This window comes from Podospora anserina, chromosome 2, assembly GCF_000226545.1.
Source record: "Podospora anserina S mat+ genomic DNA chromosome 2, supercontig 2".
NCBI lineage: Eukaryota > Fungi > Ascomycota > Sordariomycetes > Sordariales > Podosporaceae > Podospora > Podospora anserina.
This window is the reverse complement of record NW_001914858.1, coordinates 2,671,155-2,685,833: the sequence shown is the minus strand read 5'-3', so window position 1 is coordinate 2,685,833 and position 14,679 is coordinate 2,671,155. Positions and strand designations below refer to the sequence as shown.

General features: G+C 52.6%; 5 protein-coding genes across 5 annotated transcripts; 1 reads left to right on the top strand and 4 right to left on the bottom strand.

The window, feature by feature from the left end:
- Nucleotides 1-1,705: 1,705 nt before the first annotated feature.
- On the bottom strand, nucleotides 1,706-2,029 carry PODANS_2_7565 (uncharacterized protein; the record flags this gene model as incomplete). The annotated part of the gene is made up of 1 exon (XM_001911512.1): nucleotides 1,706-2,029. One exon carries the CDS (start codon nucleotides 2,027-2,029, stop codon nucleotides 1,706-1,708), a length of 324 nt encoding a protein of 107 aa, XP_001911547.1.
- Nucleotides 2,030-3,205: 1,176 nt separating this feature from the next.
- On the bottom strand, nucleotides 3,206-4,015 carry PODANS_2_7562 (uncharacterized protein; the record flags this gene model as incomplete). The annotated part of the gene is made up of 1 exon (XM_001911511.1): nucleotides 3,206-4,015. The coding sequence occupies one exon, from the start codon at nucleotides 4,013-4,015 to the stop codon at nucleotides 3,206-3,208; it is 810 nt and encodes a 269-aa protein (XP_001911546.1).
- A 976-nt stretch (nucleotides 4,016-4,991) lies between these two features.
- PODANS_2_7560 (uncharacterized protein) lies at nucleotides 4,992-7,764 on the bottom strand (the record flags this gene model as incomplete). The annotated part of the gene is made up of 3 exons (XM_001911510.1): nucleotides 4,992-7,421; nucleotides 7,481-7,518; nucleotides 7,578-7,764. The coding sequence occupies 3 exons, from the start codon at nucleotides 7,762-7,764 to the stop codon at nucleotides 4,992-4,994; spliced, it is 2,655 nt and encodes an 884-aa protein (XP_001911545.1).
- An 889-nt stretch (nucleotides 7,765-8,653) lies between these two features.
- PODANS_2_7555 (uncharacterized protein) lies at nucleotides 8,654-9,419 on the bottom strand (the record flags this gene model as incomplete). Its single annotated transcript, XM_001911509.1, has 3 exons — nucleotides 8,654-8,821; nucleotides 8,881-9,318; nucleotides 9,372-9,419. 3 exons carry the CDS (start codon nucleotides 9,417-9,419, stop codon nucleotides 8,654-8,656), a joined length of 654 nt encoding a protein of 217 aa, XP_001911544.1.
- Nucleotides 9,420-11,085: 1,666 nt separating this feature from the next.
- On the top strand, nucleotides 11,086-14,492 carry PODANS_2_7550 (uncharacterized protein; the record flags this gene model as incomplete). The annotated part of the gene is made up of 2 exons (XM_001911508.1): nucleotides 11,086-13,952; nucleotides 14,042-14,492. 2 exons carry the CDS (start codon nucleotides 11,086-11,088, stop codon nucleotides 14,490-14,492), a joined length of 3,318 nt encoding a protein of 1,105 aa, XP_001911543.1.
- Nucleotides 14,493-14,679: the final 187 nt, after the last annotated feature.

Here is a 14,679-nt window from a genome sequence, read left to right as displayed (position 1 = left end):
CGTCCGAGTGAGATTGGGAAGTTGTCACGAAGGATTCGATAGTGTGGAGGATTGTTGGTGGGAGAAGGTTTGGGGGTTTGTCAGGAAGGGAAATCCGAATGTTGGGTGCTTGGACCTTTGATTCCTGTTTGATGCTCATCAAGGATCCAGCTTTTGCTCAAGTTGCTGATCTGGTTCTTTTGCAGGTGTCTTTCACAAACGCGAGATCAAGGAGTAATCGGTCGATTTCGGTCTGCACCTCTGCACTCGACGTCCATTGCCGCCAGCTCAATGATATTCCAGTGTCAGTTGCCGCTGCTGTTGCACACTGTTTCAGGCGGCAAGCGGAGGTCTCGGAAAGAAGGGTCTCGGATTGTCCACATGAGGAGCATGCGGGGATGTTTCTTTTGGGTATTATCTCTAAAAGTGTACGCAAACAGATAAGACTCTCGGCTTGCAGATAGGATGCTAATGAGGGTGTAGAATCCTCAATTCCTCCTGGCTTTGTTGGCTGTTGAAGGGTTCAAACTTCTTCACCTCCAAGCCCGAAATAACCGAGTTCATACACCAACTTTCTCTTGGTATGAAAGCCACATGTCCCAAGAACAAGAATAGCGATCGCGCCAAGAATGTCGTGTCGTCCAATGTTTTATTGAACTCGATGGAACTTTTGTAGGGCCTGGCGAGACTGGGACTGGCAAGCGCTGAGCCGGAAGCTGGTTGGTGGTGAGTGACGGGACCTCGACTACTGATTTTGGCCGGCCTCACTTCCAGAAAAGAAGCAGCCTTCTGCAACACACCGCCGCTGCATGGATGAGGGCCCTCAACGTGCTTGCTTGTTTGTTGGTGCGGCGGCAAATTGCCGTGCTTCCGGCTTTTATCGTCGAATTCTGACATATTTTGCTGACGAGGCCTAGAGCGGTTTTGTGATGTATCTATTGGTGTAACTCGTATCCGATGGGCCATGATGGCGGCTGATCCCGACGGATTACCACCCCCCATGGGTCACGCTGCCGGCCGACTTCCTTCATCTGTTCGTGCCGAAGCGAGCCATTCTGTGCAAGCTGCCGCCGACCCCAGCCGAGGTGCCATTGTTTTCTTTTGCCCTGTCAGGCACCCCCCTATTCACGAGGTGGTTGCTCACCGAGTGTCTTGTTCCCAGCTATGCTGTCTATCACTACCAGATAGGAACAGTATATGCGTGAAGATGGATGGCCTTGACTAATCTGTAGGATTTTCTCAGAATTCTATTGGAAGTCAAGTTCAGGAAGTTGTCCTTGAAAAAGATGCATCCTGCAGGAGGGTTCGCTTTCGTCCACCACACAGTGTTGTCGACTTGCCGATGTCGATACTCCAGTTGAGCACCGCCTTGTGACTATGCAGGCCTCGGAAACGAAGGCACCTCATGATGCGAGGTGGGGTTCAGAACCCCCTTGAGATGTGCGTTCCGACATCAACTCCAAAGGATGGTGGTGGTCGAAGAGAGCTGAACCAATAACCGAAGTCACGTTGCGCTGTGCTCCGTATCCGACTTCACCTCCATGGGAGGACAGGATCCGATGAGGGAGACCGATGATCGGAGACCGGAAAATACTATAAAGGAACGCACGCCATCCCCGACAACACCTCAACCCTTTTCTCTCCATCAGCATTCAAGCCTTCAAGTATCCTTACCACCTTTCCAACAACATCATTACCACCAGTACCTACATCCTCTCAATGTCTATTACCACCGGCCACCATCAAAATGCAGTTCTCCAAGATCTTCCTTCCCCTCGCCGTCGCCACCACCGGCCTTGCTGCCCCCGCCCAGGTGGACACTGCCCCCGTCCTTGTCGACCGCCAGGTCACCCTTCCTCCAGTGGACGTCAACACCTGCGTCAACAGCCTCGTCGGCATCCCTCTCTTCCAGGCTCTTTGCCTGCTTGGTGCCATTCCAACTTTGAACCTCAGCAATATCGCAGCCTGCCTTGGCGGTGTCACCAACATCGCTCCTGTACGTGAAGCCCTTTCTTCGTTGGCCGATATCTAGCTCTTTCGTCTCTAACATTCAACAGCTTTGCAGCTGCGTCGAATCACTCCCTGCTCTGGGACCCGTTTTGGGCAGCTTTTGCTAAATGCTCCTCAAACCAACGGGGCAAGGCTCCGAGCACTGAAGCGCACAAGCCACTGGGAGGACTGTGAATAAGGGGAACTGTGAATAGGGGATTTATGGGTTGATGATCACATCTTGAGACGAGCCTGGGACCGCTGGTTGGGATGGATGGATGGATATAAGATATGACAGATTTACCGACACTCCTTCATGAACTCTTCTTTGTTTAATTTTGTCAGGATGATCATCATTAGCCACTCATTACATATCATTATCACATGTGGTGATTTTTGAAACAACCTTTGTCCCCATTGATATAGTGTGACGATGAACTAAATCGACATTACAAAGAAAACCAGGGGTATTGCAAGAAACGTGAGGAAGACTCCGAAACTGCCAAATAACCCCGTCAAACCACTTGGTGTGTTGTATTGCTGAGGCTGAGCGGGTATATAAGCCTAAGCACCACTGCACCAAACTCAACTTCATCAACGCCAACCCAAACCATCTCATCCAACCTCCACCCCTAGACCAACTTGTACCATCCGACAATGAAGCCTGTCCAACAACCAAACCCCATAATCCGCAAGCCACACCCTAACCGTCCACGAAATCTCACGCTAGCCTTGCCCTTTGGCAAAAACCTTTCCTCCACATTCTCCTTCCAGTCCCCCCCACAACTCAACGTCGAGCCTCAGGCTCAACCGGCGCGCAAACCGGCGCCACTAACAGCCTCAAACACAGAAACGTTCACTAGCTGGAACTTACACTACAACCGTGAGACTCCAAGCTTCCAAGGTTTCTCCTGGCCCTCGGGTGTTGATACAACCGAATCCCGCTCGCTGTCGACAGATCTCTTCTCTCCTCGCACTATCCCCCCTGGACACCTCACTCGGGCGTGCCATTCAGTAAATACGCCGCGAGCTGTCTGCACATCCACTCATCCCACTCTACCGTCTCCTTATCCGGTTCTCTGTCAGGCGGGGTGGCAAGGGGGCGAGCATACTGGTGGTATCCCTGCCGGTCAGCAACAACCTGCTGAGGCATAGGAGAGGGGGTGATCACACACCGACATTGCCGCTGCAGCTGGTAATTACCATTCCCCTCCGCCATTGGCGTCCCTCTGCCCTCCTAAGACAAAGACCCATCCCGACTAGCAGGCGGTGTCTGCTCCTCCCCCATCGCCTCCACCTCCTTTTCCTCTTCCCTCCTCGCCATCTGCCACCTCCCGGCCCTCTCCGACCTCCCCCTCTGCTCCTCCCTGATCTCCGCCTCCGTGACAAAACTCTCCTCCTTCTGCCTTTTATACCTCTCCAGAATCGTCCCAAAGCTGTAATCTGGCATGTCATACTCTGGGTCGTAAGTCGGGGGGACAAACCCTTCTGGTGTTTTCTGACAGGGGGGTTCACCCATGATGTTGCGCCTTGCGCTTTCGGCTTTTATCTCTTCTTCCATGATGTAGGAATCTTGGGTTTGGCGGTAGAATTCGAGGAGGAGGGAATCCCAGGTATATTCGGGTAGGTCGTACCTGAGGTCGGAGATGGGGTGTTTGTAACCCTGGGGGATGACGCCTGTGGCGGGGGCGCCTGAGAGGCGGGAGGTTATTGTGGCTGAATGTTGTTCTGGGGTGAGGTGGGAGAGGAGGGGGGTTGGGCGGCGGGGGGTGGGAGGGAAGGGTGGGTTGGTGGACTTGGTCGGCTTGGTGACGCGGTTGGGGTTGGGTTTGGGCATTGTTGCGGTGGTGGAACAACACAATATACCGGGATAGAATAGGTAGTGATGAATTGATTGTTTTTCTTCGAACGAATGTTGTCTTGACACTTGATGTTGTCGGTTGACGAACGTCACAGATGTGCTGCCTAGGTTGGTGATGGGATGGACGCTGCTTCCGACGAAGAAAAAAAAAGGAAGGAACCTCGCTTTTTTTTTCATACGAGACATTTTTTTCTGGTGGCTGATGTAAAGTTTTCAGTGGCATGAATGAAGATAAGCCTTCCGACTCTACGATATCCAGACTTTGGATTGCTTAGATCCAGAAGCGCTGCCCGCCATGGCGCCTGTGGAAGAAATGGCCAAGATTGAATCAACAGGTCTCCACAGGTGAAAAGTCTCGGCCATTTTCACCTATTGCATTGGCTTTGACCTTGATATGTGGCCTGTTATGTGCCCCTGCGTGACGGAATAGATGGAAAGAAGCTGGTGGTATCCTAACCCGTCTGTGAAGGGATTTTGGAAGTGAGAGTCACTGCAAGCTAAATGGACCGAAAAGCCAGAGAAGGATCTTTCATGGTAGGCAGTGAGAAGACGTCCTAGGGTAGTCAACCTCCTAGGGTAGTCAAGAAAGCTTCATGAACATCCCCTCTGCCCCCATCCCAACATACCAAATCACGCACCCCAAGATCAAAGCCGTGATACGGTCCAAAGTCCATAGACCTACACATGACACGCCAAACACCCCAGGACCATTTACCTCCGTGGCCTCCGGCGACAGAAATTGGATAGAGGCATCGAGACAAATGCGTGACCTGGGAACTCGCCGCCGCCGCCTATAAGATGGCCAGCCAGAGGAGAATGAACTTCATTCACAGGGGTGACAGTCGCTTGAACCAAGAAACTTTGTATTTAAAAGAGTCTACCCAGCAGGGTTGGCTCGGACTGTTTACCCTCATCCAATACCTGACCTGATTTTGCCCTACCAAACCACGGCGTCATACACATCGCCTTCCCATACCAATTGATGATACATGCATGTTCCATATCCAATGCTTGTGCATCCACTTGTTAGTGACAATATTCCACATGTTCAACCGAGGGCGACGTACCGTCATCTTAAATCAAGTCGACACATAAAGGGGTATACGCACTTCCTCCCCAGGGATTCCAGCCCTTACCCAAGACACATCTTCTCCAATCCTCTTCACGGACCAGACGCCCCAACAGAAGCCAACATCTCCTTACAAATCTTCAACCGATCATGCGCCTCATGCAACAACTCCGAGTACGCCTCCGCAAAAATCGAATGCAGCGCCTCCAACAAATCCGACAAGCCATCCACCAACATCCCCGCCGTAGCCTCCGTCAACTCGTTCATATTCGCAACATTCGACAAATAAGCCGACACTCTCCGATAATTAACCGGCAACACCTTCGGCGGCCGAAACGGCGAAGTAGGATGGCTGCTCATGTCGTGGACCGAGTCATGCTTGCTGATAGCACGCACAAACGACCAGATACACAGGGCAGCGTAGTACATGACCCATGGCCGGTGAGGGTCGGGCTCGCTGCGGCAGGAATAAGACTGGACCTCGATGGGGGGCAGGTGAACACCCCCGAGACCGATGCGGTCACGGTCGCTGCTGCTGATGCTCCCGCTGCTTCTCCGTGGGTCGACCAGCACACGGTGAAGAAGCTTGAAGGAATGAAGCACGGCGTGGCGGGTGGTAGGCAACGTTGCCCAGTGCTTCATGCGAGCAACAACGTTGGTGTAGTCCCGAACCGAAACCTTCCTACCCAAAAGACGCCTGGCTCCAGCATACACCTGACAGTCGACAATATCGACGTGCAAGCTCAGCTGAGCAAGATGGTATAGGACAGCGGCGCTGTGGATGGGGCCGTTGGCACCAGAGGGCTGGGAAACAGGAGTCGCAACTCCAGGACTCCCCGTCGTGCCCTGCGCCACGTCGAAACTGTACTTCCAGTCGTCGTATGCCTTGAGAAGAATCTTCTTCCACCCGTCCTGGGTCTCGCTCGGTGGGTTGGTGAAGTCCAGCCATTTGAGGTGTGTTTCCCTGTGGCTGAGATGCCAACCAACACTGAGAAGACCACACATGATGATCATCCGGCCGAATGAATGAGTCTTGACCTCCTTGCCATGAAGGGCACGCTTCAGGCCGTCCAGAAACGAAATGGTCTTTACACCATACATCCGGAGATTCTGATCGAGCTGCCGTACAGTATCCGGGTTCGAGGCGGTCCAGAGGTTATCATCACAGGGGAGTGGCAACCGTATCTCATGCGGAGCCATCTGTGCAGCGTGGCCAAACATTGCTGCATGTATGATGTCCATCATGAAGGCCGCAAATACCACCCGGTGCATCGCTTCCGTTTCCGCCCATCGACACCACCACGTATGGGAGTCGAGGCTCACCCCGTGTGGATGATCGGCTGAGGTCACCTCCGGCGGGGACTCGCTTCCCGAACGCCCAATCAAGGGGCTTCCTCGACGGAGGAGTGTCAGTGCCACCGAATGGTAAATATGCGCCCGTTCGTGGAGCTTCCGAGAAGAATACATCTTCTCGTAAAACTCCAGCAACAGCAAGGCCTGGGCGACCCAGAGCGCCACGGGTGGGGAGGCTTCCTCCGCCGTTACAATCTCCCATCTCACGCCGGTGATCATGACATCGGCAAAGCCACCATAATCTGGCAGGTTTCCATTTGTGTCCCGTCCACGCAGAGAAATAGCACCGAGCGATATCATGACCATGAGGAGGAATATTGAACAGCGGTTGCTCAAGAAGGTGGGCTGATGTACGATGGGTAATCGAGGAGATACATGATCCCAGTATTCCTGCAGACAATCGCGCATCATCTCCACACTCAGTGCAGGCATGTCACCGCTGCTGTTCTGCTGCGCCAGACTCGCAATCAGAGGCTCCGCCTTGGGCTGCTTCTGCCGGAAAGAATGGAACCAGCGCAGTACTTCCTGTCTTCGGAACTCGGACAAAAGCTCGTCGTTCTCGAAGCGGGGAGGGGTTTCGAGCTGTGACCGGCCACCACTGGTCAGTGACTCGTAGTCGTAGTGAATGTTGTTGTTCAGAGTTGACTCGAGCCCACCATCCATGAATGGGAGGTGAGACACACTGAAGTCGCCATAAGGGGCGTGTGGATCGAACAGCCAGACAGCAAAATTCTCGTGGGAAATATCGTCGTGGGGAAACTCGACGTCGACGCCGCGGTACGACACGGGGTTCTGCGGCTGTGGCGGCCTCTCCTCACGAGGGTAATACCCTGGCTTAGGCCTGATTATGTTACACTCCATCTCGGGCATTTGGGGGTGCCAACCAGGCTGATGGGTAGATAGTCTCGGCGGGGGAGGATTTGGAAGTGTATGAGGCTGGCGCGGTCTCGGCTCGGGGGCCAGCAAGATGGCGGCATCGTGAGGGGCATTCGGAACCGACGGTCGACTTTCGGCGCCAGGAGTAGGTGACAGAACGGCGCTTCCAGATGCGGCGGATGACTCGTCCTTGACGGCACTGAAGCTAGGCATTCGGTTTCGGGGTACGTACGACGACGAATGCCTCTTCCTGTGCCTGGCGAGAAGGTCGGCTCGTACAAACTTTTGTTCGCACTGTTGTTCCACAGCATCGTCAGTGTCCTGTGTGTCTTGCATCAATGGGTCAAACGTACACCCGGTACATCGCAACGAAAGATCTCCTTGGGCTGATCTGAGGTCTTGGTCAGCTACAGGTGATGGCGCACACGCGCAGGAAACAGCAGATCGCACGGTTCAACTGGTGACGCTGGAGATGCTCGGCTCTCGAGTAGAGCTTGTCACAGCCCGGGTAGGGGCAGCTGAAGCGACGGGGCGCTCCCTTGCGGCTCGCGCGTTTGTATGTGGCCGTGGGAGTGCCGGCGCCATTTTCGATGCCATTTTGAGGCTGCTGCGGGGGAGAAGGTTGTTGGGTCGCCATCGTTGTCGTCTAGCTAGTACTGGAGACGGGGGCTCATTCTTGGGGTCGTGAAATTCGTGGACAAGGCCGCAGCGCGCGCCTCTCTCTATCTGCAGCGAAAGAAGGACATCTGAACGAGCCTTGCAAGAAAACTGAATGACAGGCTCGAATGTTTCGAGAGAACGATAAAGCATCGAATTCCATCAACAGGGGCCGATCCGGGCAGCTCCCAGCTCTGGGCCTGGGCGCCTCTGCGGCGCGGGGCAGTTTACCCCAGACTTTGGCGCACCCCCACGCCCAATCTCCACCGGCCCACGTTCGAATTACCCCCTCCACGTGGAGGTACAAGTGGTACTATTACTTTTACATTTGACGACGATATCTGTAGCCGAGGAGTCTCTGTTTCTTTTTTTTTCTCTTTTCGTTGAATTTGACAGCGAAAACTTCCCTTGACAGAGTCTTTTTTTCAGGAGTCATCTTGGGCGCTAATGGCGTGCAACCCCTTAGGTATCCAATGCCGCATAGGTGGTGGACCACGGGCGGGAGCTTGGGCACCCAATGCACTGAGGTGGGCAGCTTGGGCGACAGCTCGACGTGGGGGTTTGAGGGGTCCCCCCAACAGAAAGCCAAGCAGCATTTCACAAAAAAAGGCTCTGACGAGAAAACTTTGACGAAGATCTCCCGGCCCGAGATAAGCGATGCCAAACTCTTTTGTCTAGTGAATCTAGCTCAGCCCTGGAGCTCCGCGGAGCTAGTTTCAGACCAATACATTTCTTCCCCTGGAACAGTGGGTCCTTAGAGTTGAGTTAGAGGTTCACACAGAACAATTGGAATTGCTGTGAAGATGGCAACAGTCGAAATATCTCAGTGTCCTCCATTGCCAGATAGCCGCGAATACCATCATCTGCGTTTAGCAGTTTTCCCAGTCCTCCTTGACAGTGACACTGAACTTCTCCTTGAATGTCACCGTGCCCTTGGCATGGTAAACTCCCTTGTCATCTTGCTTCTCGCAGTTCCTACAAACGTCATATGCTCCATCAGCAATGGCGTTCCACTCGACCTCCTTGTCGACCGTATCCTGGTCTACAGTTAGTAAACAGACATCAAAGCTTACAGCACAGGGTGACCAAAACGTACCTCATTGCACCAATAGATGGCAGTGTGATAGGAGCAGCTGACACGTCCACACTTGCCCGGATTGTTGCTCGCTTTGCCCGACAAGCCACGCAAGTACGAGACCCCCTGGCCAATACGATACTCGCTCTGCGCCTCCCCGGGAATATTGCAGTCAGTAGACACCACGTTGCCCAACTCCGGGTCATCGTCCGCCCTAAGGCCGAAGCGCGAGGGCAGCTGGACGGCGGGCAGCTGAGCCACAAAAGATTCGTTCCAACCAGGGAAGTGGGCTTCCATCCTGGCGACTGCCTCTTCGAAGGTACCGGTGACAGCAACCTTCTTGCCATTGGGGTCGTTGATGTTGATGGGGAGGTTCCACTGGACCGGAACAATCTCGCGGCCCTCCAAGCCAATGGAGACAGTGGCCTGGTCAAGGGAAGCGGGGGCGCTGTGAACAGCCTGTGACACGAATTAGCGACTTGTTCCGGAAGACTAGCTGACGATGTTCATACGCCAAAGAGAGCCAGAAAGCCGGCGAGGCGGGTGATGGTGGGCACCATATTGGTAGACTTGTTGGTCCTTGGTTGAGTTGTTGGTGTTGGTTCCGATCGAGTTGGTGAAGAGAGAGAGAACCTTTTAGGCAACAAAAGAGAGAGCAGCAGTTTGCTCAAAAGAGACGCTCAATATATACTTGCTCAGGAACAATAGCACGGCTCCGTCAGAGATCAATCGCTCCTGCCCAAGATACCGCCCGTAACTGAGAGACCCGCAGTGAATTTCGGCAGCAAGTGACTCGTAAGCGTCCTGCTTTGTTGAACAACCAGGTTCCAGGATTGTCTTCGGCTTTCGTCTTTACAATCCACCGCCTTCCAGAGAATTCTCCTTCATGCTTTCGATTCTCTGTTTCAGTTCCTGATATCGAACAATGAGCATCGTGTCGTACTAAGAGCTACGACGACGAGAGGGTGGCTGGAGATTGGACTTCAAATATATTAAGAAGTTGACCATATAGGTGAAGTGATAGTACGCTAACTCTTTGTCACCGAAGTTGCCTTTCTGGCTGTCATAATTGAATGCGGAATTCTTCTAGTAATCTTTGCCCGCGTGTCAGCTCCAGCTGGCAAACATTCGAGATTTCCTGTATATCTAATGGGGGCTCGACTGACCTTCCGCATGTTGAAATCTGGCTGGTGACATGCCCATGGCAATGTCGGCCATATCACGCCCAAACCAAATCAGGATCACAAGACAAGACAAGTCACAGCGAGTCCACCTCCAACGGCGACGACCCCCCAGCATCAACGTCCCTTCCTAACCCTCCATCTCTAAGCTCCTCCCTAGCCTCACCAAAATCCCCAATCCTCTCAATATAACCCTCCTCCTCCTCCCCGGTCGAAACCCTCCCCATAATCACATTTATCCATGGATACCGACCAAACCGCCCAACAACAGGCTTTTGCCCATTCTATCGGTCACGTCCCCTCGGCAAGAGGGCAAGCGCTACGAGGAAGATCAGAAAGAAACAAGCTTTTCGGATTTTTCCGGAAATATGGCATATTGCAATGGAGGCTGAAGTTGGAAGTTTGGGAACAAATGAAGGTTGCACTTGCATATCTCGTGAGGTAGCAACTACCTTCCTTTCTTGGCAGCATAATTCGAGAAACGGGAAAGCACTGGACTTCGGACTGCAGCAGGAACCCCGCCTCCACCATATTGAACCGCGATATTGAGGCGCCTTTGCCGACACCGCCCTTCGAGTATTCTCTGTAGAGATTGCTCGAAACATGCTCTTGATCGGGAACCCACCTGAGGATATCATCATCCAGCATGGACTTCGCAACCTGTACCGACGACGCGTCGTTTGGACCCTCGGTCCAGGGCTGCCGAGGGGATTTCGACTTCACACTCAAATTTGAAAAGATATTTCTCGCCATTATTCCAGCTGCCATTTTCATTGCACTTTCTCTACCAAGAATCGTTCAGCTACACCGCAAGCCAGGTATTGTTGGAGGTGTTATTTTGCGTTACTTGAAGCTGGTGAGAAATCCGGCTGCCAAGTGTGTCCCTGTTTGATCATGGGCTGACAGTTCTTTCTTTCAACAGATATCTATAGCCATCTACGGCATCTTTGTGTTCTGCCAGCTAGTCTTGAGCATTGCAAAATCACGGAAATTGGGCATATACTTCATTCCTGCCGACGCCTTGGCTCTCACATCTAGTATTTGCATGCTTCTACTCTCTTCCCTCGAACACACCAAATCACCACGTCCATCCATCTTCCTGAACGCTTATCTCTTTATCGCCACTCTCCTGGATATCTCGCAGACTAGAACCATATGGCTGGCATCCTCGAATCATGACGAGCTCAACTACGCTAGCATCTTCACTGTTGGCGTAGCTATCAGGGCTCTTCTTATTGTGCTCGAATCCCAATCCAAGTCAAGATGGATTCTGCAATGGGAAAAAGGTGCCCACAGTCCCGAGGAAACAGCAGGTCTCTACGGTCTTGGTGCATACTTCTGGCTCAACAAACTGTTTTTGAGGGGATATCGAGGTGTCCTCACCATTGATGATCTCTTCCCCTTAGACCATAATATCGCTTCTGCCAAGCTGTACGCTGAAGCTGGTCATAATCTCGAGGCTACAAAGCTGGGAAAGCGGCAGCACGGACTGGCAAAGGCAGTCATGAAAGCTTTGGCTGTGTCCTTTTTGTTGCCCGTCGGACCTCGTATTGCGTTCGGGGCCTTCCAGCTTTGCCAACCTTTCCTCATCGAAACACTCCTGGGATACCTTGAACAGCCCGTCGAAATGAGTCCGAAGAACATTGGATACGGATTGATCGGCGCGGGACTCCTTATCTATGTCGGTATGGCAGTGTCATCAGCTTTTTACTGGTACTTTCAAGAACGCGCCATGTACATGACCCGCGGCCTACTTGCCGCTGCCGTGTACAGAAAGACAACCGAAGCCAGAATCTCAGCTGCCGACGATTCGGCCGCCCTCACCTTGATGAGTGCCGATATCGAACGCGTTTTGGTCGGATGCTTGGAGATGCACGAGTTTTGGGCCAACATGGTCGAGGTCGTCTTTGCCTGCTGGTTACTGTCCAGGAAAATCGGGGTTGCCTTCACCGCCCCTGTCATTATCGTCGGCGTGTGTGTTGTCTGCTCCTTCTTCCTTGCCAAGCTTACTGGCCCTAGGCAAAAGGCTTGGATGGAGAGGATACAAAAGCGAGTAGGGCTCACCACGAACATGATCACACAGATGAAGCACCTCAAGATATCTGGCCTCTCGGCTCCAGTTGAGGAGTCGATTCAGGCCATGAGGGTGGACGAGCTCGGGGCTGGGGCAAGATTCCGGATCGTCCAGGTTTATGCAGCGGCAGTGGGTTACACTCCGTTGTGCCTTTCCCCTGTTGTAACCTTTGCCTTTGCCTCCAGGACATTAGATGTGACTACGATCTTCACGTCCATTTCCTACATTCTGCTGTTGGCCAACCCTCTGGGATCACTGTTCCAGCATATCCCAAGTTTCCTGGCGGCCTTGACGTGTCTGAATCGCATTCAGACTTTTCTGGCACAAGATTATCGCACCGACTTTCGCGAGTCCGAGATCCTTATGGACCGCAGTGCCAGCTCACCCACGTCAAAGCTGAGTTCGGAAAGTGTTGAGGTTCACGCCGACCCCGGCCTTGAGATCACGGATGGCAAGTTTGGTTGGGACAACGACAAAACTGCTCTTCATGATATCGATATCCGCATCCCACACTCCAGTTTGACCATCGTCATTGGGCCCGTGGCTTCTGGCAAGTCGACGCTCTGCAAAGCTTTGCTGGGCGAAGTGCCTGTATTTGGAGGTAAACTTCATGTGGCAAGCCGCTTCCGCAAAATTGGGTATTGCGACCAGACCCCTTACCTCTCGAACGCAACAATCAGGGAGAACATCATTGGCTTCGACGCCTTCAATCAAGAACGATTTGACGAAGTCGTTGAAGCTACCGTGCTTCGCCAAGACCTCGAACTTCTGCCCCAAGGTGACGAGACCAATGTTGGAAGCAACGGGATATCCCTGAGTGGAGGACAGAAGCAAAGGGTGTCGATGGCCAGAGCTTTGTATACGGACTCGAAGTTGTTGGTTTTTGACGACATTCTCAGCGGCCTGGACGCTGACACGGAGGAACAAGTGTTTCGCCGTGTCTTCTCCCCGGATGGCTTGTTACGTCGGAGAGGAGCTACAGTTGTCCTTTGCACCCACTCCATCCGACACCTACCATCGGCAGACCATATCGTCGCACTGGGTTCAGATGGCAGGATTGTCGAGCAGGGGACCTTTCAGGAGCTGATGAAGAATGACATGTACGTCAACAGCTTGGGTGTCCAGGAGTGCGATGCCGCAAGCTCGAAGGAGGATTTGGCAGTACAGGAAAAACCAGGTCTGAGCACGACTCTGAAGATGACCCCGAATAAGGTCACAGCCTTCAGCCCAGAAGCGGACAAGACGAGGGCAACGGGCGACTTTACGATATACCGGTATTATCTCGCTCGCCTCAACCTCTTTGGCGTTATTGTCTTGATCATGGCAGGCTTCGGCTGGGGTTTCTGCATCAACTTCTCCACAATCTGGCTGAAGTTCTGGTCAGAGGATGTCGCATCGCCTCAGCCACAGCGGTCCAATGCGTTCTACAATGGATTATACGCGCTTTTCCAGTTGGGTGCACTGATGTCTCTGTTCCTTTCGGCTTTGGTGGTCTTTACCTCCATGATCACAATATCAGGGGCTAGACTCCATCTCGAAACGCTTCGAACGGTCATCAACGCGCCTCTCAAGTTCTTTACGACAACCGATACTGGTATCGTGACCAACTTGTTCTCACAGGATATGACTTTGGTCGACGGGCAGCTTCCCATGGCGCTTGTCAATCTCATACTGTACATCTTCAACTGCCTCGGAATGGCGGCAGTGGTTGCTACGGCGTCCCCTTATCTGGCCGTTGCTTACCCGTTCCTGGCGGTGGTCTTGTACGGGATTCAAAAGTTTTATCTGCGGACGTCGAGACAGATCCGATTGCTGGATTTGGAGGCCAAGAGCCCGCTGTAGTAAGTACCCCCCCCCCCCCCCCCGTGCGCGCGTTGAGGATGAAACCAATCTTGACTATGAATAACTGACATTGATGTTTAATAAGCTCCCACTTTATCGACACGATCAAAGGTCTCGCTACATACCGCGCCTTTGGCTGGGTGCCTGAGTCTGTCAAGAAGAATGACATCCTCCTCGACACTTCTCAGAGACCGGCGTATCTCCTAGCCATGATCCAGCGCTGGCTGGCTTTTACGCTGCAGATTGTTGTTGCTGTGCTGGCAGTGGCGGTGATCACCCTGTCGACGCAGATGCGCACGAATACTGCGTTTACTGGAGCCAGTTTGGTGACGCTGATGATCTTTGGGGAGGCGTTTTCGTACATTATCAGGTTTTACACGATGTTGGAAACGTCGATTGGTGCTGTCAGTCGGTTGAAGGCGTTTGGGGAGACGGTTAGGAGTGAGAATAGGGAGGGAGAGGATTTGCTGCCGGGGGAGGAGTGGCCCGCCACTGGGGATACTAATAAGACAGTTGTCCTCTACTTACAGTCATGATAACTATATAATTGTTTCTAGGTACTCTATAACAAAAGAATATTGGAGGTAAGAGTTAAACAGTAAGATAAAGGAATAGATTTGTTTCACATCCTCACTGATCATGTTTCTGTAGTATGCATCGAACCCTATAAATAAATATTCAATTATCGATCTATTCTTTTTAAGTAGATAATTTTAAATTTAC